Here is a 23,198-nt window from a genome sequence, read left to right as displayed (position 1 = left end):
TTGCACAGTACTGGGTGGACAGAGAATAACGCTGCTGTTTTAATGGGTTTATCCTGGATTGGTCCCAGCATATAAAATAAAACAATAATAATACTATAAGCCACTTCTGCACTTTGTCATGCAGATATATAGCAGGGTGGTGTTCTCAACCAGTGCCCTCTACCCCCTCCCTGGGAGGGCATTTACTACCTTCTGGAGACTTTTTGATTATTACAGTGTGTAAGGAGAGGTGTTATTGGCATGTTGGTAGAGACATTCTACAATGTGCAGCAAGGCCCCCACAGCTAAGAATCGTGTAACCCCAAATGTCTGCAGTGGGGAGTTGGAGAAGCTTTGCACTAGAGGAGGCTATTGCATTTGTGACCTGAGGGGAAGCCGTGGTCACTGCCTCTCGGAGTTCTCCACGTTCCCAAACACCAACCCTCAGGGATCACTGCTGCTGGCACAGAGGGCACTAGTAGGCCTAGAACTGTGAACAAGACACAGATGCCATCGTTTATTTTTCTTTCCACCTGAAACAATAAAGCAGACTGTAGGTCAGGTATCAGGTCGCCTCGGTTGTCACTGCTGTCCCTGGGGTTTTCTGACACCATCACACCGGGTCCTTTGGCACCCAGGGTTTCTGGCTGGGTTTGCACGCCCCCCCAACCCCTGCAGCAGTGTGTGCAACCGTGCCCCAATGGTGGGAAAAGCAAAACACTTGGGTAATGAGGCGTTTTCTGTAACGTCATTTATTTAGTCTAGATGAGAAATTTTGCTCTTTAAGAACAGGAAGGCTGCGCGAATTCCCAGAAGCTGGAAATCAGGCCAGAGAATACTTACCCATTGGGGAAGTTGATCACTTTGAGTTTACTTATAAGGATAAGGGGAGGGAGGGGGTGGTGGAAACCCCCGATCTGGCCGATTTTCTACTGCTGGAAACTCCTCGACCTTGGAGTGCTCCCTCCTGAAGGAGAACCTGCGCCCGCGGTAGGAAGGGCACGTCGCAGAGCTGTCTCCCGACCCGACCGTCCCGCCGTCCGGCCTCGCGTCAGGGTGAGGCGGTCTCCTTTCCCGACTCCTGAGCGCCTCTGGAAACCGCGGGCTTCAGCGGCTAGGGCGAGGAGGAAACCAGCGGGAGCGGGCCGCGTACGGTGGGGGACGCCGGGCGCGCGGGAAGCTGCAGGAAGAGGCGGGATTCCGCCTTTGTCTCTGTGGCCTCACCCCGGAGCCCCGCTGCGAGCAGACCTCCCGCCAGACGCCCCCAGTCCCAGCAGCCGGCCCGGGAGGCCGCCCGGCTCGGGGGCGGGGCGCCCATAGGCCACGCCCACGGGATTTTAAAAGGTACCGGCGCTCCCAGCCCGCTTGGCAGACTCCCGCCGCCGCTTCTGTGACCTGTTCTCCGTAGCTCAGCGTGGTCTTCCTTCCAATTCGAGTGAGTAAGGCGATGGGGGCGTTCCGCCGATCCCGGGGGTGGGGGTTCCCCTCAGACCCCCGGGATCCTCAGGCCGCCCTGCTGGCGCCCCCTCCCATCTCCTCTGATGTTCCCATCGCGATCCCCATTTGGTACCCCGCCATCCCTCCTCACTCCTGCGCCCCGATCCCCGCCATCCCTCTCCACACACCTGCCCTGGTCCCCGGGGCCGCCCGAGCCCTGCTCTCGGATCCCGGGTCCCCTGGGCAGAGAAATAATGGTGCGTGATCTCCATACCGGTTTTTCCGGGAGAGAGAGTTTTCGCGTGGCTGCTAATCCGCCTTTTAGTAGCCTTGGGCCCACTCCTCCAGTGGCACATTCTCTCTCCGAGGAGGGGAGGGCGGAATCAGAGTCCTGGGGTCTCCTGTGCCCCGAGTGTGCTATGCGCTGAGGGCGACCTTCCCAGGGGCTGGTTCAGAGCCCTGGGGGTGAGCAGGAGGCTCCCATAGCCGGTCGAACCCAGAATGCTTCCTCTGTTGCGGTACAGAGCTCCTGGTATCCCCGTTGTTCGGTGGCCTCTGCCCACCGAGCACCGAACCTTCAATGTTGAAGGAACAGGAGTGAAACGTCGTATCGATCAGTCCCAGCTTTTTCCGGAACTTTCTACGATTCAGGTACAAGCCGGGAGAGCAAGAATGCTTGGTTGTAAATTCTGCAACAGGTTCTGAAAATCACAACCGCGGTTCCAAAACTCCACGTAGCAGCCCCCAGGGGGGAGGGGGGAGGGGGCTTTTCTGAGTCAGGAGACACCCACGTCTGCCCCACCCCCACCTCCCAGCCTGCACATTTGTAGGACGGTATCTGTTTAAATGGTTACTCAAAATGTTTAAGCTGCTTTACTCGCGGTCCAGAGACCAGACTTGTTTTTCATTTTCATTTTATAAATACTTTTATTTTGGGTAATTTTTTAACTCGGGCAGTAAAAAGGGCCTCTATAATTCTTAACTTTTCTAATTAACCTGTTTTAAAGCTCTACTTATAAAAATGCCAAGAATTCAAATAGGACAGCCACAGAGTTGGCTATAATTTGACTCAGATTTTCAGGAAAGAGCTGGGCAATAGATTCTAAAAGGGTAAATTTCACATACTTGTGTGTATGTGTATGTGTGCGAAGGAAGGATTTTCAGGAAAGAGCTGGGCAATAGATTCTAAAAAGGTAAATTTCACATACTCTGTGTGTGTGTGTGAGAGAGAGAGAGAGAGGTTTATTGTTACTTGTAGCAAGGAAGGAGAATACTTTCCCAAAGCGGTGTCTCCCCAGCAGCAAAAGTGTCTCCCCAACAGCAAGACTGGGGAAGTTTTAAGGGCACATGCATATTCATGAGGGGGCTTGAGCAAAGGAGAATTCAGCATAGAATAGGGACAGAGGTCAACAGAGTCCAAGCCTTAGTCTATTGAAGTTGGGGGTGGAGGGTCAACATCATTATTCCATCTTCACGTGGGTGGGAGGGCCTTAGTTCCTAGTCTCAGGACTTAATGAAACTCAGGTTCTTGATGCCTCATCTCAGAAAGAATTCACTGAGAAAGTATTAGGTAAGAAGTAGAATATTTAGAGAGAAACACACTCCATAGACTGTCTCAGAAGGTGACAGACTGACATACTTTAAAACTGTATGTATTCAAGACATACTTTAAAAAACTGCATACCAAACTAGAACAAATTTTATTAAGTCTTCTGTGGTCTCCCCCCACTATCTTATTGGTCATTGCCCTCTAAAATTGATTGCCTCTGATACTTTACCAGTATTTCTCAAGGTTCTTTCTACTCTGAATTCTAGTTTCCTTTTCTCTTTCAGAGTGAAGTTAGGTAGAGACAGGGTCTGCATCTCACAAGTCTTTGAAATTCACAGAACTTTGCGTGGGTATCTTAAACACTGTTGGACCAGAACCAGTACTGGTTAACTGAATGAATGAATGAATGAAAGTTTGAGTAAGATTGCAGTTATAGAGAACAAAGATTTAATTGGACTCAAGCCATGTAAGTATTAGCAGATTGGAGCTACAGTTTCTCTCTTGAATTTTTTAATGGATTCCTCTAAATGTATTCACAAATACTGACTGATACTGGTATGTGCCAAATACTGGGCGGAAAGCCATACTCTTCAGAGGTCTGTCGTGATGGAACTGCCAACTCACTTGGATTTTGAGGAAACTTTATTTTACAGTAAAACATCAAGAATGATGGCATAGAGTAAAGGTTGGCAGTAATAAATGAAGAGCTGGAGAAACCTCAATGCCACTGAGTGTGGAGATCTGGGCCTCTAATTTTTCTTCTCTGTCAAAAATCAGGTAAATCAGATGAGAGGGGTGAGCACGCCCACTGCAGGAGAGGAGGCATAGGGTGGTGAGGAGGACAGGACTGACCAGTTGGGCCCAAATGCACATCCCAGCTTCAGCACCCACTGCTTTGATGACCTTAGGCAAGTTAGTTTACTCTGGGGTCTGTTACTTCATCTTATGAAATAGGTGTAATAGCACTTACCTAGCAGGGGTTCTCGGAAGGCATGCTGTTCCTTGTACCATTCTGTACTTTGTTGAACACAGGGGTAAATGGCTATCAGTGAAAGCCTCTAGGAGACTGCTGACTTGGACAGTATTGCCTGGGCATGGTTGGAGGCCAGCTTTCTTTCCTTTTGCAGGTTTCCTCAACTGTGTCATTTCCTGGGCTGGTACTGCCTGGCATCCCTTGTGTTCTCTTGGATGGGGTTCCCTGCACCTGGGGTCTCGATTACTCAGGATTGTAATACCTAACTTTTTTGTGTCATGGAACTGTTTGGCAGTCTAGTGAAGCCTCTAGACCCCTTCTCAAACTTTTTAAGTACATAAAATAAAGTACATGGTACCAAGTTCACCGAGCCCCAGAATTTCAGGGAATCTGTAGACCTCAGGTTAAGAACCTTGACTTAGGGGGAGTTTTCTTAAAATGGATTGTGGAGGAACCAGGCACAAGTTCTGATTGTTGAACATTTTAATGATAAGTCTTAGAGGAAGAACCACAAGATGTGTATTGTAAACCATTTGCAAAGGACATCAGGTTCCTCTGTTGCTCATCTCATTGTGCCAACACTACTACTGATTGTCCCTGACTAACAAGAAGACGACACATACCATTGAATACGTTTTGGCCGGATGTCTTCCCAGTAAGGTTTCATCGTGGCTACTTTTCCAGAAGAGAACAACAGAATCAAATCCTCACCCCTCCCATAGCAGGACAGAAAATACCCAATTTAAAAAGAACTTGTAGAGAGTGTAGCACTGACATATATACACTACCACGCATCAAACAGATAGCTAGTGGGAAGCTGCTGTATAGCACAGGGAGCTCAGCTGGGTGCTCTGTGATGACTTAGAGAGGTGGGAGGGGGAGGAGATAAATCTATCTATATATATACATCTATGACTAATTCACTTTGTTCTACAGCAGAAAGTAATAAAACATTGTAAACCAATTATACTCCAATAAAAATTTTTTTTAAATAAAAAATAAATCTTAAAAAATTAAAAAAAAAAAAACTTGTGCTAATAGGCCCATGTCAATCACTGCTGTTTTGTGTTGCTAGCAGTGGTTTAGTTTTAATGAAACATCAGTCAAATAAACTCAATACAGTCTATTTGAATTTCATTGGTATTTTTAAGTTGAATTGGTAATTTTTGGTTTCGTAGTTATGAGCCACTTAATAATCTATACCTCAGCTTTCCCACTCATACAATGAGGATAATGATAATGGTAATCCTCAGATGTCATGAGGATTAAGTAAGTTAATATAAGTACACTACTTAACATAATTATACTAAGCTTTACATTTGATTGATTTTTCTTACTCAGTTCAGTTCAGTTCAGTCGCTCAGTCATGTCTGACTCTTTGCGACCCCATGAATTGCAGCACACCAGGCCTCCCTGTCCATCACCAACTCCCGGAGTTTACCCAAAGCCATGTCCATCGAGTCAGTGATGCCATCCAACCATCTCATCCTCTGTCGTCCTCTTCTGCCCCCAATCCTTCCCAGCATTAGGGTCTTTTCCAATGAGTCAACTCTTCGCATGAGGTGGCCAAAGTATTGGAGTTTCAGCTTCAACATCAGTCCTTCCAATGAATATCCAGGACTGATCTCCTTTAGGATGGATTGATTGGATCTCCTTGCAGTCCAAGGGACTCTCAAGAGTCTTCTCCAACACCACAGTTCAAAAGCATCAATTCTTTGGCGCTCAGCTTTCTTCACTGTCCAACTTGCACATCCATACATGACCACTGGAAAAACCATAGCCTTGACTAGACGGACTTTTGTTGGCAAAGTAATGTCTCTGCTTTTAAATATGCTATCTAGGTTGGCCATAACCTTCCTTCCAAGGAGTAAGCGTCTTTTAATTTCATGGCTGCAATCACTATCAGCAGTGATTTTGGAGCCCAAAATATAAAGTCTGACACTGTTTCCCCATCTGTTTCCCATGAAGTGATGGGACCAGATGCCATGATCTTAAGTTTTCTGAACGTTGAGGTTTAAGCCAACTTTTTCACTCTCTTTCACTTTCATCAAGAGGCTCTTTAGTTCTTCACTTTCTGCCATAAGGGTGGTGTCATCTGCATATCTGAGGTTATTGATATTTCTCCTGGCAATCTTGATTCCAGCTTGTGTTTCTTCCAGCCCAGCATTTCTCATGATGTACTCTGCATATAAGTTAAATAAGCAGGGTGACAATATACAGCCTTGACGTACTCCTTTTCCTATTTGGAGCCAGTCTGTTGTTCCATGTCCAGTTCTAACTGTTGCTTCCTGACCTGCATACAGGTTTCTCAAGAAACAGGTCAGATCTTACTCAGTCGCGTCCAACTCTTTGTGACTCCATGGACTGTAGCCCACTCGGCTCCTCTGTCCATGGGATTTCCCAGGCAAGAATACTGGAGGGGGTAGCCATTCCCTTCTCCAGGGGATCTTCCCCACCCAGGGACTGAACCCGTGTTTCCTGCATCTTCTGCACTGGCAGGCGGGTTCTTTACCACCCGGGAAGCCCCAACCTTTATATAACTATTTCTAATTATTGTTACTTATCACATGGCAGACATTATTCTAAGTGCTTTACAAATATCGTCCGATCTCAAAACTGCCTTAGATATAAATAAGCAGTATCTCCATTTTGAAAATGAAAAAATGAGCAGATCAGATAACCAACCTAAGATCTTTTGGCAAATAAACAGTAGTCTTGGCAGATGAATCTCAGTCTGACTGTATGTGAAAACCACACAAACATTAAATTGAGTAATTAAATATCTTGTCATTTGCACAGATTCTGGATTGCTATGGCTGGCAGACGGAGGTCAGAGTGACCGAGTTGATAGCGTAGTTGTATTCTAATGGGTGATTTGGCAGCTAGTCTCCAAATCTGTGTCAAGGATTTTGCTGTCCTCCGAGTTAAAGACATGAGTCGCAATAGAATATAGAATTAGTAATGAATGGTGAGGGTGAGGTGAGCATAGGAGTGCTTGTTAGATAGAAGGAAGCTTTCCCTCAGTAGGAGGATGGACTTGGGTGAGCACAGAGGAGTGGTAGAATACTTTTTGGTTGAGAGTTGCAGTTTGGATATGAGATTAGCAGAGAGGACACTTACTGCTAGTTGGATGGATGAAGACATTGGGCAGAATGGAAGGCATTCCTGGGTGTAAGTTACAGTTCATGCTCCAGTGATCTGAATGTTCTCCACCCTTAAATCAGATACTAGAGTTTGGGGGACAGCTTGTGGTTCTGGAGTCACACATGAGTGGTTGAACCTAGATTTGCATCTTTGGAGGTCACTGATCTGAGCAAGTCACTTAACCCCAGAACATTCGGTAACCATATTTCCGGCCCACTGGTGTTCCTAAAGGAAAAGGAGGCCCACGTTTATGGAGCACAGGCTCTCTGCCAGGAACTTCACGAATGTTATTAATATCTCATTAAATCCTTAACAGTCCTATGAGAGACTGCTCATCCATTTCCAAGTTGTAGCTGAAGACATAGAGGCTCAGGGGGTCAGGAACTTGGTAAAGATAGCAGAGCTGATCACCGACTTTCAAGCTTACATGTGTCTGATTCTGAGTTCCACAGTCTCGCTTACTCCAGGAATGACTTAGAGGCGGCATGTGCACTGCAGTTTCTATGGCAGACATTAAATAATAATCTTTAATGCAGAACCTTGACTGATCTCCAGAATCTTTTTTCAACATAGTTGCATGAACCCATATCAGTGAACAAGATGAAACTGTCCTGGCATCCCTCTATCAATAGACTTCCCAAACCCTTTCTACATGCTTCTGGGCTTTGGGTTATATTATTTTGCTGTTACCTGTTTACATACCTCTACCACCAAAGTAGAACTCCCTGAGAAACTGGCACTCTTCCTTTACCCTTTATCCTCAGCTCCCGACCCAGGATATGGCTTATAAGATGCTGAGTTAATAGATTTGTAGGAGAGCTTCATAAACAGTACAGCATTACAGTGTTTATTAGCTGCTCCTATGCTGGAAGAATTACTTGAGATTCAGAAATGAAGTCAGGATGAGGGAGGGAAGTCAGTTTTCCTGATGTTAGAGGGATTAGGGGTATAATGAAGGAATGGATGGACTCTGAGATGGGTAGGAGAAGATGAGTATTGATAACAAAGACTGAACATGGCTAAAATACCGATGGTAAACACTACCAGTAATTAGATGCTGACTAGAAGGACATTTTCTCATTTGATTCTCTTACCAACTCTATATGAAAGGCACTGCTATCCTCATTTTGCATATGAGGGAAGTGGGACTGTTGACTCCAAAATCCATTTTCTTAGTTTACCCTGAGGCTGAGCTCTCCTGAAGGCCAGCTTGAGGATCTGGCTTTGGTAGAAGGAGCCAAATGGAACACAGAGCCCATCACTCATGCAGTCTCACTCAGATAAGGGAAGTAGACTAATAAGAAGGTAGTTTGGGTCAAAGAAGAAAATTTTAGAATGGGCATTCATACATGAATGTTCATGAAGCTTAATTTCCAATTATTTACAGCTCTCAAACTCTGGCCTCTTTAAAAACCACTGTAATTGGGGACAGTTACATATTCTTTAACAAGTGACCGCATCTGGATGTGGCTCAAAATGAAACTGGTTTATAGTAGATTCTCCTTTTGGGAAGTTAGATTATAGTATAATAACAAAGAGTCTAGTATAATAACAAAGACCTGCATGTAGTCGTAAAATGGCAGATTTTCTGGAAGCATTTAGAATCTAGGTTTATGAACAATTCACTCGGCATCAGAGCAATTAACTTAAATTGCAAGTGGTGACATGGAGACTTGAAATTCATGGGTTTGCGTCATTCAGATCCTAAAATAAGGCAGTCAGCGCAGCATAGGTGGGGAGAATGATCCCTGTGGTCACTGGCTATCTAGAGAATGAGCTAACTTTACCACAAGGTGACTCAGATTTAGACGACAGTAAGTTTCTTCTTGGGCTAAGTCTTATGGATTCTGAGTGTGGTGCACTTAGATTAGCAAGAAGCAGCAAAGAGAAACTGCACATAGGTGTTTGGATGAAAATCAAGTTTCTTCATCCAGCACAGTGGATAAATCCTAGTGCTGGAACTCTTTCCGGTAATGAGAACCAAAGAGGACGATGAAAAACCTGAATTAGCCCAAGTGTGGCCTCTTTTGCAAGGTGTGTGTTACATGGGGTTTTCTTACCATTCTGTAAATTAATGCACAGGATCAGGGAAAGGCATGCAGACTGCTCCGTGCAAATCCAGTCTGCTGTGATTAATGTCAGCTGTTGTGGAGTAGTGCAGCCAGGGGCTTGTAGGAAAAATGAAGCTTTGGGTTTGTGTGTGTGTTTTAATATATGCATAGCAGTGCCAAGAGTGACAGAAATGGAAGATGGTCCCATTTCCCTCTGCTAAATTTAGCAAATGTGCAGAGGGGTACACCCAAAAGGTACAAATTCGAACTTCATTTCATAGTCCCCACAAGTGCCAACTGTCATTATATTTGTGGTGCATTGTAATGTCCCAGAAGAAGGTTTATGAGTGACTGATCAGGTAACTTTTCTTTACTGGCTGTTGCTCTGAGCTGTGTCCTATGGGTGCTAGTCAGGGGGTTTCCTCTAGGAAGACTACTGGCAGGGTGGACAGTATGAGATGCTCCCCCATCCTCAAGCTACCAGTTACTGGATATCTGCCAAGAAATTTATGTATTTGTGTTTTATCAATATCTCTGTAAGGTGGAGAGGGTTACCTTCCCCCCTCTTTTGCAGGTAAGAAAACCAAAGATTGTACAACCATTATAGTGAAATTAACCCAGGTCTGTCTAAATCAATGTTTTCCTTCATCTCTCCCTTCTTTCTTTTCCCTCCTTCTTTCCTTCCTTTACAAAGTATTTCAGACGTCAAAACAGAGAATAACATAAGAAACACCCAGCTACCCACCATCCATCTTAACCGATAAACATAGATCCAACTGAAATTCTCTGAGGATGCCCTATTAGCCTGGCCTGCAGGGAGCGTTATTCAGAAACCCTGAGCAAAGCCTTTAAGCTGAGTGCAACTTTTAAAAAGTTAATGATTTGGAAATTGTGCTGAGAATCCAAGAATGGGATGGAGAAAAGTAGGGCAGTGCTACCGCTGTCTTCATAAGATCGAATTGGGAAGTGTACAAACAAATTGAAAACAGAAGGATTCTTTTAAAACAACAGAAATTAAGTATTTTAACATATGCCAAATACTCTGGTAGATGATGTAGGGGGAAGACAGAACTGTGGTCCCCACCCCCAAAGGAAGAAGTTCTTAAAGTGGTAAGCTGAATAGCTATTGGATAGGTATTTCCCCAAAAGATGACTAGTTACATTTGACTGGCATGGTGTGTACAGTAGGAATCAGACTTGACTTTCAAGAAGTGAATGTAAGTAACCCTGAATTGCATAAGAAAAGGGAGGATATTCTTCCTTTTTTTAAAAGTCCCGAGTTGCTCTACAGTAGAAAGAAACATAGAGTGATGAGTTAGTTTTGATGTATTTTTAAATGCTATTCAAAGAAAACCCAGGACAGTGTTAGTCTTAATGGAAGTCTGGCTCCTTACATGTGATTGCTTCAAAGTAAATATGATACAGTTTGGCGGTACCATGACACTTTGGGATGTGATAAGTGCCTTGATGATAATGTATTTTAAAAGCCAGCTAGGCTGTTGCTGTTTGGGATCCGATTTTAAGTCGCTACAACATCGTTACCTACAAGTCTGGCTTTGGTGCTTGGTTTCCTCAGAGTCATGGGGTCACTTCCAGCAGATGTCTGTTGTATCTGTGAGCATTCCAGAACACAGGTAACTTTGGAGCCACGGGGCAAAATCATTACATTAACTTGGCTCCAAGCTCAAGCCAGAGCAGGCTGTTGGAGCCAAGTTTTGTGTCAAGTTCTGCAGCCAGGCTCAGGTTTCGCTGTGGATTTAAACAATGGAGCACCTGTCTCCAGGGACAGGAATGAGATTTATGCAACTACTAAAGGACAGCGTGCAGATATATCCCATTGGTGCTGGATATCGATCCTATACGATGCCTTCACAGGATCCTGGTAACATGTGTGGACCCCAGGAACTACTCTGTTCCTGTCTGAACAAGGGAAATAGGCTTTTTGCAAGTTGAGGCCAACAGTATAGTGATAACTGGTCTCATCACTCAGGCCTTGGTGTGTCTCTTTGTGTGTTGCTGCTGTTGTTTATTTCTGGGACCAGGGGCTCTATCTCCCAAAGGGAATTTATTGGCTCATATAACTGAAGAGCACGGGAAACAATGAGGTGAAACTGAAAAGTATCTAGTTTCTCTGTTTTCCTCTATGCTGGCTTCATTCTTGAGTTTTCTTGCAGACAGCTGCTAGCAACTCCCCTCCTGCATTCGCCCCGTTCTAAACCAAAGACCAGGTTTAACTTCCATTGACCTGGCCTGGGTCCTGTGCCTGGCCCTAAACCAGTCACCACGGGGGATGCAGTGATCTGACTGGCGTGACGAGTCGCATGTCCAACCCTGGAGTGGAGGGTAGAGTCAAAGCCCTCTAACCCAGTGCTTCTCAGACCCATCTGTGGTAAAGGACCATTCTCTTTACTTTCCAAATAGAGACTGACTGTCTGACTGTCCTCTGTCTGGGAAGGTGAGTCCACTGATCGTGATCTTGACCGCTGTGGCATAAACTTGTGGGAAGGTTTCTAAGCGCTCACCTGAATGTCGTCTTGAATTGGTAGCAGGCACAGTGGACTGTCACCAGGAAACTGCATCTTAGTAAGTCTCTTAAACCACATGTGACAAGAAAGAGATGGTTGCTTCCCTGGAGGGAATCTGGGGAAAGTATTCCCAGAAGAGGGGCCAAAGAAGGCTGGGTACCAGCGGGGTGCCCAACACGGAGATTAATTCTGTCACTCTTTCTTGTGGGAAGACCTCATCTCAGTGTTCAGGAAGTCTGGCGTTCTGGATGGTCTAAATGGTGTAGGACGGTAAGTGGGATGGGGATTTTCTCCACCCTCCTTTTTATCTTAAGACTGAAGATGTTCCAAAAAAAAAAAAAAAAAGACTGAAGATGCTTCAGCTTTTTGCTTAGAGGCCGTCCCTGCCCCTTCTTTTTCTAGCCAGATTTGAGTTAGTCAGGACAGCCCAGCTTTCTTAGCGAGCTTTGAATACTTCCTACAGAGGCCAGCAGCTCATCCAAGGAGACTCAACAGACAAGGGCTGCAAACGCCGCTGACTGAAGGGAAGCCTGGAAATGATGGTGGAAACCAAAGGGATTCTTGTACTGTGTTTTTAGATACTGTGTTGTAGGTACTGCAGAGCGGACATAACATGCTGTCTTTACAGGACAACTCTTAACTGGCAAAGGCACTTGAGCAGGTTGGCCATTCAGAACTAGGCATTTGAAACTGGGTCCAGGGAGACCAATTCATTGATAAAGAGATGAGAACACTCTGCCCTACATCATAGCAAGACAGCCGAGGATTTCAGCTTCCAGCTGCTCTACCACCTCACAGGTCACACTGCATGCGTGCTCAGTCGCTCAGTCGTGTCCGACTCTGTGGCCCCATGGACTGTAGCTTCCCAGGCTCCTCTGTCCATGAGATTGCCTAGACAAGAATACTGAAGTGGGTTACTATTTCCTCCTCCAGGAAGTCTTCCTGACCCAGGGATCAAACCCACGTCTCCGGAGTTTCTTGCTATGGCAGGTGGATTCTTTACCACTGAGTCACCTGGGAAGCCCCATCAGGCCACACTACTTAAGAGGTTATTCTGATACACTCAATGAACAATTCACTTTACCAGGAAGGGGACTAGGTAACATATTGTGTATGGACGGACAGGCCCATCAGAGAGGGAAGCCAGCTGTTGGCTGGACTGGAGGACACTGGGATTAGTGATGCACAGAAGCTTATATGGTAGCCATCTGGATGGAGGTCTGTTGTGGTTACAGACAGGCTTCACCCATGCACTTGTGCTAGTCAGATAAACAACTATATACGCTGTAACCTCCCGTAACTTTACAGAAGATACACAACTTAATGTTGCCAGGCCATCCAGCACTTCCTTCCTCCCTAGAAAGCATGTCATAGCTTGTGTATGTTAAATGGTTAAGAGTTTGGCGGTTTACAATGAAGTAAACATGTAACGAAAAGCTCTACCCTTAAGCGGAGCTTTCAAACAGTTAGTTACAGCTGGCTGTGGCTGGTGGGCGGTGTTTGCCTTTCCACTCCCTACACTGCTTTCTTAAATCCTGTGGATGCGGGTGGCAGTTTGTTTTGTGCCTGGCGACCTGCACTGTTGTATTGTCCTTTGTTCTGTAGAGAAAAAAAGACCTGTGCGTGACAACCCTATTTCCTAGTGAAGGAGCTGTAATTTGGGAGGCGAGATGAGGTTATGTGGGAGGACCCGCTCATCTTTGAAAGATGCGGTTGGGGCAGGTTATAGAGAAGTGAATGCGGTCCCCGGGTTTAGACAGCCCTCCGGGGAACCTGTGCGGCATCTCGTCGGGCAGGGCCATCCTAACGACCCTCTCTTCTGCAGGATGCCTGTCTGGGGAGGTGGCAACAAGTGCGGGGCCTGTGGGAGGACCGTGTACCACGCCGAGGAGGTGCAGTGTGACGGCCGGAGCTTCCACCGCTGCTGCTTCCTGTGCAGTGAGTCTCCCTGAGCTCCGACTCGCGTGTGGGAGCTCCCATCCACCTACTTCAGGAAGAGGCTGCTTCTGTTAACAAAGCTGACACCAGCAGTCCCAGTGGTTTCTGCCTGTCTGTCCTCCTGGACAGTGCGTGCGTCCAGCCTCCTAGCAAGGGCAGCGGGCCAGACACAGCCTCGTGTCCCCACAGCACCTCCCCTCCATCCGGCCCCCTTGCACGGTATCTGTTGTCACGTCTGTCTCCCCTGCTTCACGCAGAGCGCACGGGTCTCCGTGGTTTCGCGCCCAGCACAGCCTCTGGCACATCCCTGGGGCTCGGCTCCAATCCCTGGATGAACGGCTCACTTCCCGTCCGCTATGGCTTTCTCGTCCTGGCCGGGATCCTCTTTGAAACCATTGGCTGGTTTCTCACCTTATCGTTCGTTGAAATTCACATGTCTAGAAGCTCAAACCCTAACTTCTCTGATAGTGAATATTTACAGTTCTCTCTTGTTATTGATGTCCTAAATTTGAGGGAAAGGAACTAAGGAAATGAAAATACCATAGAAGATGTGGGGAATTCCTGTTGTTTCCGGATGGAGAATGAGCACAGTGTCTGATGGAGACAGGACGCAGACCATGAAGCAGCACATGGCTGTGTGCTCCACGGAGGAGCAGTCCCTGATAAGGAGAGAAAGGGGATAGGAGAGAAGCCCCCCGAGCTGCCGCGCTGCAGACTCCTTCCGAGGACAACCAAGTCTTCAGTCTTAAAACAGGAGAGTAGCTGCTTCAGAAAGCTCGACATTAATTAGCTTCTGATTGAAATGACAACATTTTCTTTAATGAAGGATTAAAGAAACCCACCCATCCGTGCACCTATCTGCCATCTCTAGAGTACCGTGCAGTGAAAACTACTGTTAGGAGTTCTGTATGTTTAAAAAAAAACTAGTTACACTAAGGAATAATCAGAAAGAGCTTCCCTCACAAATTTTAGTCATCCTTTTCCTTCTAGGCACCAACACTGAAGGCATCTGGACCTTTTTATACAGCAACTGCTTTGCAGGCGATCAGAAACAGACAGCAGAGTTGCAGTTACAAAGAATACAAACACAACATAGGAATGTTTGCTCTGTACGCCTCCATAATAGCTAGCATTTCTCAGATTTGGTTTAACCATTTCTTCTCTTAGAAGTTAATTTTCTTTTAAAGGAATCTAATTTTTCCACAGCTTTGTACCAAGAGTATAAGAACAAAGAGGAAATGCAAATACTTGAAAAATTGTTCTTAGTTTCCTCTAGGTTAAGCCATGATGTCTACACCATAATCAAGCCAGTGTTTATTAAATGTCAAGGTCATTACTGGTCATTTTTATTACTCTTTCCTAATATTTCCCTCTGCTGACTAAAGCCTTTTAAGGAAATAATTTAGAGTAGTTTGTAGACCTAGAATTTTACTGCATAGAATACAGATGAGGCCTTAGGGGGAGGGGGTGGTTCTGTAGTAAAAATTTCGTATGTTTAAACTTGTTCTGGTTCATAGATATGTGTTAAACAGTTTTTTTTCTATGCAGTCTGTGAAGGGTGTTTGTTTTTCAGCAGAATACAATTTTAGGTTAACTCTGTCTTTAGGCAGACATATGTATGTCAGTACTTGAGTCTCAGCAGCAAGGTTCAAAGATAATGATGTCATTCTGTTCTACCAGAGAAGACTTCAGTCTAAGATAACAGAGACTTCATCATCTAACTCTGCTCTGAAGCAGCCAGCTGGTCACCTTTCCCTGCCCTTCTTTCTGTCTTTCGTCTTTTCATTTCTCTTTCTTTAAAAGAAAAGGGGGGGGCAGAAAATCCCCTCTTGTATTGCACTAGTATGGGGTTTTCCTGCTGCCCAATTGTGCTACCAGTGAGCTTTCTCACAATTCTTTTTTTCTCCAGCTTAATTGAAGTTTTAGCAAGTGAAATAATGTCTGGATAAAACTTGATGACATTTGGCAGTTTTATGAAGTGGGAGAGTGGAAATGTCTTGTGGTAAGAAATCCATCAAGAAAGAATGTGTTCCCCTTTGGGACTGAAGGGAGACTTGAAACCACTTGATGATTTTCAGACGTACTTATCACTGCTGGAGAAGCCTGTGGTGAGATGAGAAGACTGTTTTTTCCCTTCCAGACTAGTGATGAAAACTAGAATTCTGGACTTAAAACTGTTTTCATCCCAGGAGGTGCTTTAGGGGAAGAGGAGCTGCCTCTGCAGCCCCCACCCTCTGCCAAGGCACTCCTGCCCTTTTGTTCTTTAACAATACTTGGATGAAGAGGATGAAAAGACTGAGTGTTGAAGGCTAGAAGCAACAGCTTTGTTGCTTTTGTGCACCTTATCACAGTCACCTCTGAAACCTCTCTCCCTCCTGTCTGGGAGGCAGATCCTACCACAAAGTTTGAGGCTTTCAGGATGTTAAAATTCTAATGTATTTCTAATGCAAACCATCATATAGGTGGAGGAAGGCAGATCATTCTCAGAGATAACTGAGCAGTCCAGATGCCATCTGTGGCTTTTGGGAACCAGAGAATGAAGTAGGAATGTGAGCCTGTGCCTTTCCCTTTTCTAAGTTTTGTGTCAGCGCTATCATTGTTCTAAGGAAAAAGGCATCTTTGGCACATTTTTAAAGTCTAACTTTTTGCCCCTCAGTGGTTTGCAGGAAGAATTTAGATAGTACAACAGTGGCAATTCATGATGAAGAGATCTACTGCAAATCCTGCTACGGAAAGAAGTACGGGCCAAAAGGCTACGGGTACGGCCAGGGCGCAGGCACGCTCAACATGGACCGGGGCGAGAGGCTGGGCATCAAGCCAGAGAGGTGAGTCAGGACTCTGACGGGCAGGAGGGAGGCGTGGCGATTCATGTGGCTTGATGAACAGGGAATCTGGGAGTTTCAGGGTTTTAGCTTTAAATAATCAAAGACAATGACTCAGATTTACTGCTGTTCTTTAAGCTTGAAATAATGTACAGTTTTGGACCTGGCAAAGTTCTTATTGATTATTCTAGTGATTTCCAGTCCTGGTTTATAGCATTCTGAGGTGTATCAAGGAGTCATAATATTCTCAAAAGCAAGTGCCACTTTCACAGCACTTCAAAGACCAGACATCATGAAGTCAAATGTAGTGTCAGAATCAGGAGATGCATTTCTCCTCTGCAATTAGACAGTCAGCGACAATTCCTCAGTCACTCCCTCCATGCCAGAATGCTTCCTCACCAAGAAATGACTTTCTTTAGCTTACTTAAAACTGGAAATTATTTCCTGTATTTGATTCTATGAGATGAGTTGCTATTAAAGGTGTCAGTACCCAAGTAAGCCAAGTGCTAATAAATCCGCTAAATTCTAGAGATTCATGTTGAGACTAATTTCTTCACATGAAACTTCTTAATTTCTATTGTTGACCCAATAATTCCCTTATGTGAACTTCATATTTTTTACATCCATTTTTATACTGAAGAAGCCAAAAGTGGTATAATAGTCCTGTAAGATGGCCTTTCCCTTGGACAAGGCCATTAACTGTGCCCTTACTCTAGACTGGACGCCATGCAATAATATATGGTAACTCATATACTTCTCACAGTCCTATAAAGTAGGGTTTCCCATCTCACTCAGGAACAAAGTAAGACAGAATTAAGTGATTTGCCTAAAGTCACACTGCTAGTTAACTGCAGAGCCCAGAACAGTGTAACTCCAAAGCTTATATATAATCTTAAGCACAAGGCATTATGGTATGCCTGAAATATGTCTGCTGAACATTTCTGTTCATTCTGTATAATCTTCATAGTAACTCTGAGTTTAGATACTTTGTCCTTGTTTTATAGACAGGACACTAAGGCTCAGTTCACATAGATAAGTAGCAGAGCCAGGATTTGAACATTTGTCCTCTTGGCCCCAAACTTTTGTTCCTTTCTGCATCGAAGCCCACCTCTCTCGTTTCTTCTACCCTCTGAGCCATGGTGCCTTGCTGGGCGTCAGTCATACGAGGATTGACTCATTCACTGCTGCATGCCGTCACTTGCAGGAAGGCCAGCTTACCTCTGACTTCGTTAAAGTTCACTGTTCTTGTTCTGCTCTTCTTTTCTAACTTGTTAAAATCCATTCTTGTTTCCCAAGATTTTATTTCAAACACAGATCTCTCCAGCTTCCCCCTAAACAAAGCTCATTCATGACCCCAAAAGTGAGTCCGTGACTGTGGCCATAGTGTAAAGTCACGAGACCAGTGGCCCCTCCTCTATATCTGCACTCCTCCGCATTCTCCAGTAACTGGCCAGTGTTCCAAGCTGGCCTGTGTTGATCTGTGCCCTCACCTCGTCCCTGTGTTAGCCTGGCCCTGTGCCACGCATCCAGCAGGACCAGGTGTAGGATTTCCTTTTCTGGAAGCCTCTCTCAGTGACTGCACTCTGGGAGCACCTATGGTCTGCATTGCCCTCACGGCACATGGTCAGCGTAACAGGTGTGGAGACCACACAGCTCCGGTAGAATTTCTTGAAGAGGCAGCACTGAGGGGGCAGGAACATCTTCATCAGGGCAGACCTGCATTTTTTTAGTTCAGGCTCACCAATTTACTAATACTCTAGCCCTTCAGCAGGTCATTCAACACATGAGCCCATGTTTCCTCATCTAACATTCAAGGTAACAATTAACCATACCTTCTGAGGTTGTTAGTTCCCTAGTGACTCAGGCGGTAAAAAAAAAAAAACTGCCTGCAATGTGGGAGACCCAGGTTTGATCCCTGACTTGGGAAGATCCCCTGGAGAAGGGCATGGCAACCCAGTCCAGTATTCTTGCCTGGAGAATTCCATGGACAGAGGTGGGTCACGGTCCATGGGGTTGCAAAGAGTCAGACATGACTAAGCGACTTTCCCTTCCGAGGTTGTTGGAAGGAAGGTGGAAGATAATCCATATGAAGTTCTTCTCAATATGACTAGCAGATCTGGAAATTTTTCTTGGAGAACACGTAACTACAAGTGTTGGAGATTGTGAATAGCTTTTAAAGATCACAAAATAGGTGGGAGTGTCCTTTGGTATCTGCAGGGGATTGGTTCTAGCACCCTTATGGATACCAAAACCCGAGAATGCTCATATCTTATACAAAATGGTGTAGTATTTGCATGTCACCTACGCACATCCTCCCAGGCACTTTTAAGTCACCTCTAAAGCAATGGCACCCCACTCCAGTACTCTTGTCTGGAAAATCCCATGGACGGAGGAGCCTGGTAGGCTACAGTCCATGGGGTCGCTAAGAGTCGGACACGACTGAGCGACTTCACTTTCACTTTTCCCTTTCATGCACTGGAGAAGGAAATGGCAACCCACTCCAGTATTCTTGCCTGGAGAATCCCAGGGATGGCGGAGCCTGGTGGGCTGCCATCTATGGGGTCGCACAGAGTCGGACATGACTGAAGCGACTTAGCAGCAGCAGCAGCAGCAGATGACTCATAAGACCTATTACAATGTAAGTGCTATGTAGATAGTTGCTGGTATGTGGTAAATTCAGGTTTTGCTTTTTGGAACTTCCTTGAATTTTTTTTCTTGAATATTTTCAGTCTGAGGCTGGATCAATCTGTGGATACACAACTTGTGGATAAAGAGGGCTGACTATATATATACAGTGGGCCTATTTACGGACAGTTCAATCCTGTGAATTAGTACTGTGAATTGGTATTTGTTGCTTAGAATAAAATTTCCAGTGGCCACATCAAACATGATTCAAGAAATGCTGTGCATGGAACAATTTAGATAAGATGGAAATGTAGGAAACTTGGAGATGAAGATATTAACAATACATGTGAAGTTTGAATAAATTGTCTTATGAAAACTCAGTATTTCTCAGTAAACATTTCATTTAATATATATATATATGTAAGTTACTTAATAAAATATAACTAGGACAAGATTGTTTTCCTAGGTGGAAAAACTGACACTTAGCTCCCCTTTGCAGAATGCTAACTATTGTCTTATCTGCTCAACCCATTTGTAAGGTTTTAGAGTAGCCTTTAAATCTGTTCAGAGCCCAGAATGGTGTTCTATGTGCAGTTGCATCTATATAATGAATGGAGAAAAATTACAGAACAAGGAAAATAAGGTTTTATCTAGTGACCTGTAAATAGTGACAAAAACAGCACTCTATACTGAGAAAAAGTATAAGATATACAGATCACATAGTAATAGGCAAACTTTGAAATATTTTCCCATGAAGAAAGTAATTTATTTATACTTTCCCTCAATATATTGGGGAATTAAATAATCTGTAAAACATACTTAATTTTCATAATTCTGCCTATATGCAGAAACTTAACTGCTTAAACTACCACTGATTTTTTTCTGTTTTTTGTGAAGAAGCTCGCTGTTAATTCCAGTGTTAAAATAATAATAATATGAATGTGGGGTGCACATACATGCTATGGTAGGTAGCTTAACTGTTTGGTGCTGAGGATTCCATGAATTGTGATGAGTTTAGACTCAGAGGACAGATACTTAAGTCCGGAGCCTTGTCTGACTTTTGGTAACAATAATGAGCTCATAAATAGATCAAGATAGTAACTGGCTAGCCCCTGAGACTTCTTTCTTCTTTGCCCTGTCATGGCCTGTGTAGGCCTCCAGCCAAGGACAGTAGAGCAGCTACATCCCAGGGTTCTGTTGTGTCTGCCCTGTGGCTTCTGAGAGCCTTTTGAGAAATCTTACCTAGTTCCTTTTTTCCCCTTTCCACAAGCGTTCAACCTCACAGGCCGACAACAAATCCAAACACTTCTAAATTTGCTCAGAAATATGGAGGTGCTGAGAAGTGTTCCAGATGTGGGGATTCCGTATACGCTGCCGAGAAGATCATTGGAGCTGGAAAGGTGAGGTGCTGTCTAGGGTTAGTAAGACTGCTCTCTGCTCTCTCCCCTAGGTCCCTCCAAGGCCCACTCAGGCGCTCTGCCTTATACATAAATGTCTTGAATTAAAATTTTCTTAATCAAATTTCTATCTGAATCATTACTTTTTTGAAGTGATCCCCTTGTTTGACAGATCACGTCTATGTTTAGCAGAAACTTGTTTTGATAGGGGGCACTTATGAAGGTGTTAACCAATAAGGCCAGACTTTTAATAAACCTGGACTCCACAGGTTTTTCAGTGTGGTGAAAGGGAAAAATAAAAACAAACAAGGGAAGCAGTGACTTAGTCAGGGCACCTGATGCTAATGAAGTTTGGAAGAGTTGCTCGGGCACTTCACCTCTTTAAGCTGCAGTGTTCTCAACCTCAGAGGAGGTAGTCTCTAACAGGAGCTCACTGCACTTGCGGCGAGCTTTCGGACGGCTCTTAGGGAAGTGGCCCTCCTGGGCACAGCTCCCGCTCCGTGTCTTCTGCAGGTGGCCGAGCATGTGGAGGGTCTGGCTTCAGCCTTCTGGTTGGGGCTCACCCACAGCAGTCAGGAGCCCATGTGGGGTTGATCTTCCAGCACCTAAACTTATTCATTCTTCTCTTCCAGCCCTGGCACAAAAACTGTTTCCGATGTGCTAAGTGTGGGAAGAGTCTTGAGTCAACAACTCTGACTGAGAAAGAAGGTGAAATCTATTGTAAAGGTATAATTTAACTTCAGTTATTGCTGTCCATATGAATATCCCATACTGGCTATTAGTGAAGGAAATGTCACCAGCAGGGGGGAAAAAATACTCTGAAAATGGGGAAAAGGTGGGGGACAGTGCCACTGGCTATTTGAAAAGATCTAGAGATGCTTACAGATAACAGAAAACCACAGAACATTCTTGAGGACACAGTAAGTTAAGTTCCCGACCATTTAAAACACTCCTACATAAACAACAGTCTTCTTTTAACTTAAATGTTTTAAGCAAAATATATGAATATATGAAAGTAACAGACAAATATATAACTAGTCTGGTCCCAACTTGCAACTCAGTTGGGACCATGAGCTGAACCCTAGGGAACTAGAACACTCAGACTTAAATTTGCAGCTTTAAGATAGTTACTGTAAGGCAGAGCCAGCAGGTTTTTATAATTTACAGAGGTTTGTTGATACATGGGTCTTACGCAGTGCTGCTGCTGCTGCTAAGTCGCTTCAGTTGTGTCCGACTCTGTGCAAACCCATAGACGGCAACCCACCAGGCTGCCCCGTCCCTGGGATTCTCCAGGCAAGAACACTGGAATGGGTTGCCATTTCCTTTTCCAATGCATGAAAGGGAAAAGGGAAAGTGAAGTCGCTCAGTCGTGTCTGACTCTTTGCAACCCCATGGACTGTAGCCTACTAGGCTCCTCCGTCCATGGGATTTTCCAGGCAAGAGTACTGGAGTGGGGTGCCATTGCCTTCTCCATAAGCAGTGCTAGCAAAGCTTAATGGACTTGCACTAATTCTTCCCTTTTCTTTTTGTAGGATGTTACGCGAAGAACTTTGGGCCCAAGGGATTTGGCTACGGCCAAGGTGCAGGAGCCCTTGTTCATGCTCAGTAAAGGTGCAAACCCAGAACCGAGAAAGATCACACACTGAGAATCTCTACATAATCTAGGCACAGATAATCTAACACTAAACTACTGTGAAATTCTACAGTACTCAAGTACTGTATGTTGCTCTGTACTTCAATAGGCTGGCTGACTAGTAGGAAGAGAGCACTGTATCTTTTCGCTTTATTCATCACTATTTCAAGAACGATCTCTTTTACATTTTAAATAAAACTTCAGCTCGATTTGGGTATTCAGTGTCTTTCCGTTAACCTTTTGGAGGAGTGCTGTGCTGCTGGCTAGGGTAAAATTAACCAGTGGGTCTCCACCTGCATTTCCATTGATTAAAGAGCACCTACCTCCCCTATTATGTGGCTGACTCACCAGGTTAATCTTTGCATTACAGCTGTTGGAAAAGATGGCTCTCTAAGCAGCAAGTATGCCCTAAGAGTGAGGGTTGCTAGGCAACAGGCCCACTATGCCAGCTCTGCAGAGCTGGCATTTAGCAGTGCAGAACTCCTGCCTGCCCGCCCCCCTCAAACTCATTGGGCGCACTTCTGTTGTTGGATGCAGTCTCCTAAAACATGGCTCCTAGACAACCAGCACCAGAGTCAGCTCAGAGTATTAGAAGGCAGATTCCTAGGCCCCACAGAAGCAGAATCTCCAGGAGTGAGGCCATAGAAGCCCTTCTAAACAAGCTTCTCAGAAATGCACACTGACCCAGGGTGAGCACATTGTTAAACAAAACACTTAAAAATTCTTTTGATTTATCTAGATCATTTACAAATAGCTACCTATAGACAACTACAGAATCTGAGGCTTAGTGTGACTTTTTTTAAGACTCCCCACTCTCATCTGATAGATGGTGAATTACTAATCCAGGAAATGGGTGATTATCTTGCAAATTTCAGTTCTGCAAAATCAGCAAAGAATGTACATTGTCCTGGCACATTCAGCTGGCTCAGGTAGAAAAGGAATATTAGGCTATATGAGGTATATTTTCATTTCTCCGGAAACTTTTAGTTCATTATCAAAGACTCAATCAACCCTTTATTTTTCAGGAGCAGGGTGTGAAATTGTTCTGTAATGTGTAATTATAAAATTGAACCAACCTAGTCTGTGAATATATCTTAATCTTACATAACCTCAAGAAAAGAAAAA

The 23,198-nt window shown here is 44.7% G+C and overlaps 2 protein-coding genes and 1 long non-coding RNA gene across 8 annotated transcripts in view; 1 reads left to right on the top strand and 2 right to left on the bottom strand.

Annotated features, from left to right (window-relative positions):
- Nucleotides 1-715: 715 nt before the first annotated feature.
- LOC145503736 (uncharacterized) lies at nt 716-2,128 on the bottom strand. The gene is made up of 2 exons (XR_014051715.1): nt 1,691-2,128; nt 716-1,159 (listed from the first exon to the last, which is right to left on the bottom strand). It is a non-coding gene; the product is annotated as an uncharacterized LOC145503736 (long non-coding RNA).
- On the top strand, nt 934-22,282 carry CSRP2 (cysteine and glycine rich protein 2). Of its 6 annotated transcripts, none has more exons than XM_081483924.1 (7): nt 1,240-1,414; nt 3,250-3,431; nt 13,484-13,596; nt 16,253-16,421; nt 20,314-20,443; nt 21,073-21,166; nt 21,973-22,282. In XM_081483924.1, coding segments are annotated over exons 2-7 (585 nt in total). In that variant the 5' UTR covers nt 1,240-1,414; nt 3,250-3,429; the 3' UTR covers nt 22,050-22,282. The 6 variants fall into 6 exon arrangements, with proteins under 6 accessions (XP_081340051.1, XP_081340050.1, XP_081340052.1 ...); XM_081483926.1 differs by lacking the exon at nt 3,250-3,431 and adding an exon at nt 1,941-2,067 and having other exon boundaries at nt 1,303-1,414; XM_081483929.1 differs by lacking the exon at nt 3,250-3,431 and adding an exon at nt 14,110-15,598 and having other exon boundaries at nt 1,343-1,414.
- ZDHHC17 (zDHHC palmitoyltransferase 17) overlaps nt 7,457-23,198 on the bottom strand; it is a 130,265-nt gene continuing 114,523 nt past the window's right edge. Inside the window, exon 17 of the mRNA XM_081483921.1 lies at nt 7,457-7,583. Within this exon, the coding sequence (XP_081340047.1) occupies nt 7,541-7,583 (43 nt within the window). The 3' untranslated portion in view covers nt 7,457-7,540. The remainder of the gene's footprint in view (nt 7,584-23,198) is intronic.

The sequence above is a fragment of the Giraffa tippelskirchi genome, chromosome 4 (genome assembly GCF_054371585.1).
Source record: "Giraffa tippelskirchi isolate mGirTip1 chromosome 4, T2T-mGirTip1v1.2.pri, whole genome shotgun sequence".
Taxonomy (NCBI): domain Eukaryota; kingdom Metazoa; phylum Chordata; class Mammalia; order Artiodactyla; family Giraffidae; genus Giraffa; species Giraffa tippelskirchi.
Note: the sequence above shows the minus strand (reverse complement) of the source record. Positions and strands in the feature narration are given on the sequence as shown.

Excerpts from the sequence above, each read along its gene's own strand:
- CSRP2 (XM_081483923.1), top strand. The coding sequence starts at position 3,687 with ATGCCACTGAGTGTGGAGATCTGGGCCTCTAATTTTTCTTCTCTGTCA. Across the intron at positions 13,597-16,252 it reads CCGCTGCTGCTTCCTGTGCA|TGGTTTGCAGGAAGAATTTA; the intron begins GTGAGTCTCCCT and ends TTTGCCCCTCAG. Across the intron at positions 16,422-20,313 it reads CTGGGCATCAAGCCAGAGAG|CGTTCAACCTCACAGGCCGA; the intron begins GTGAGTCAGGAC and ends CCTTTCCACAAG.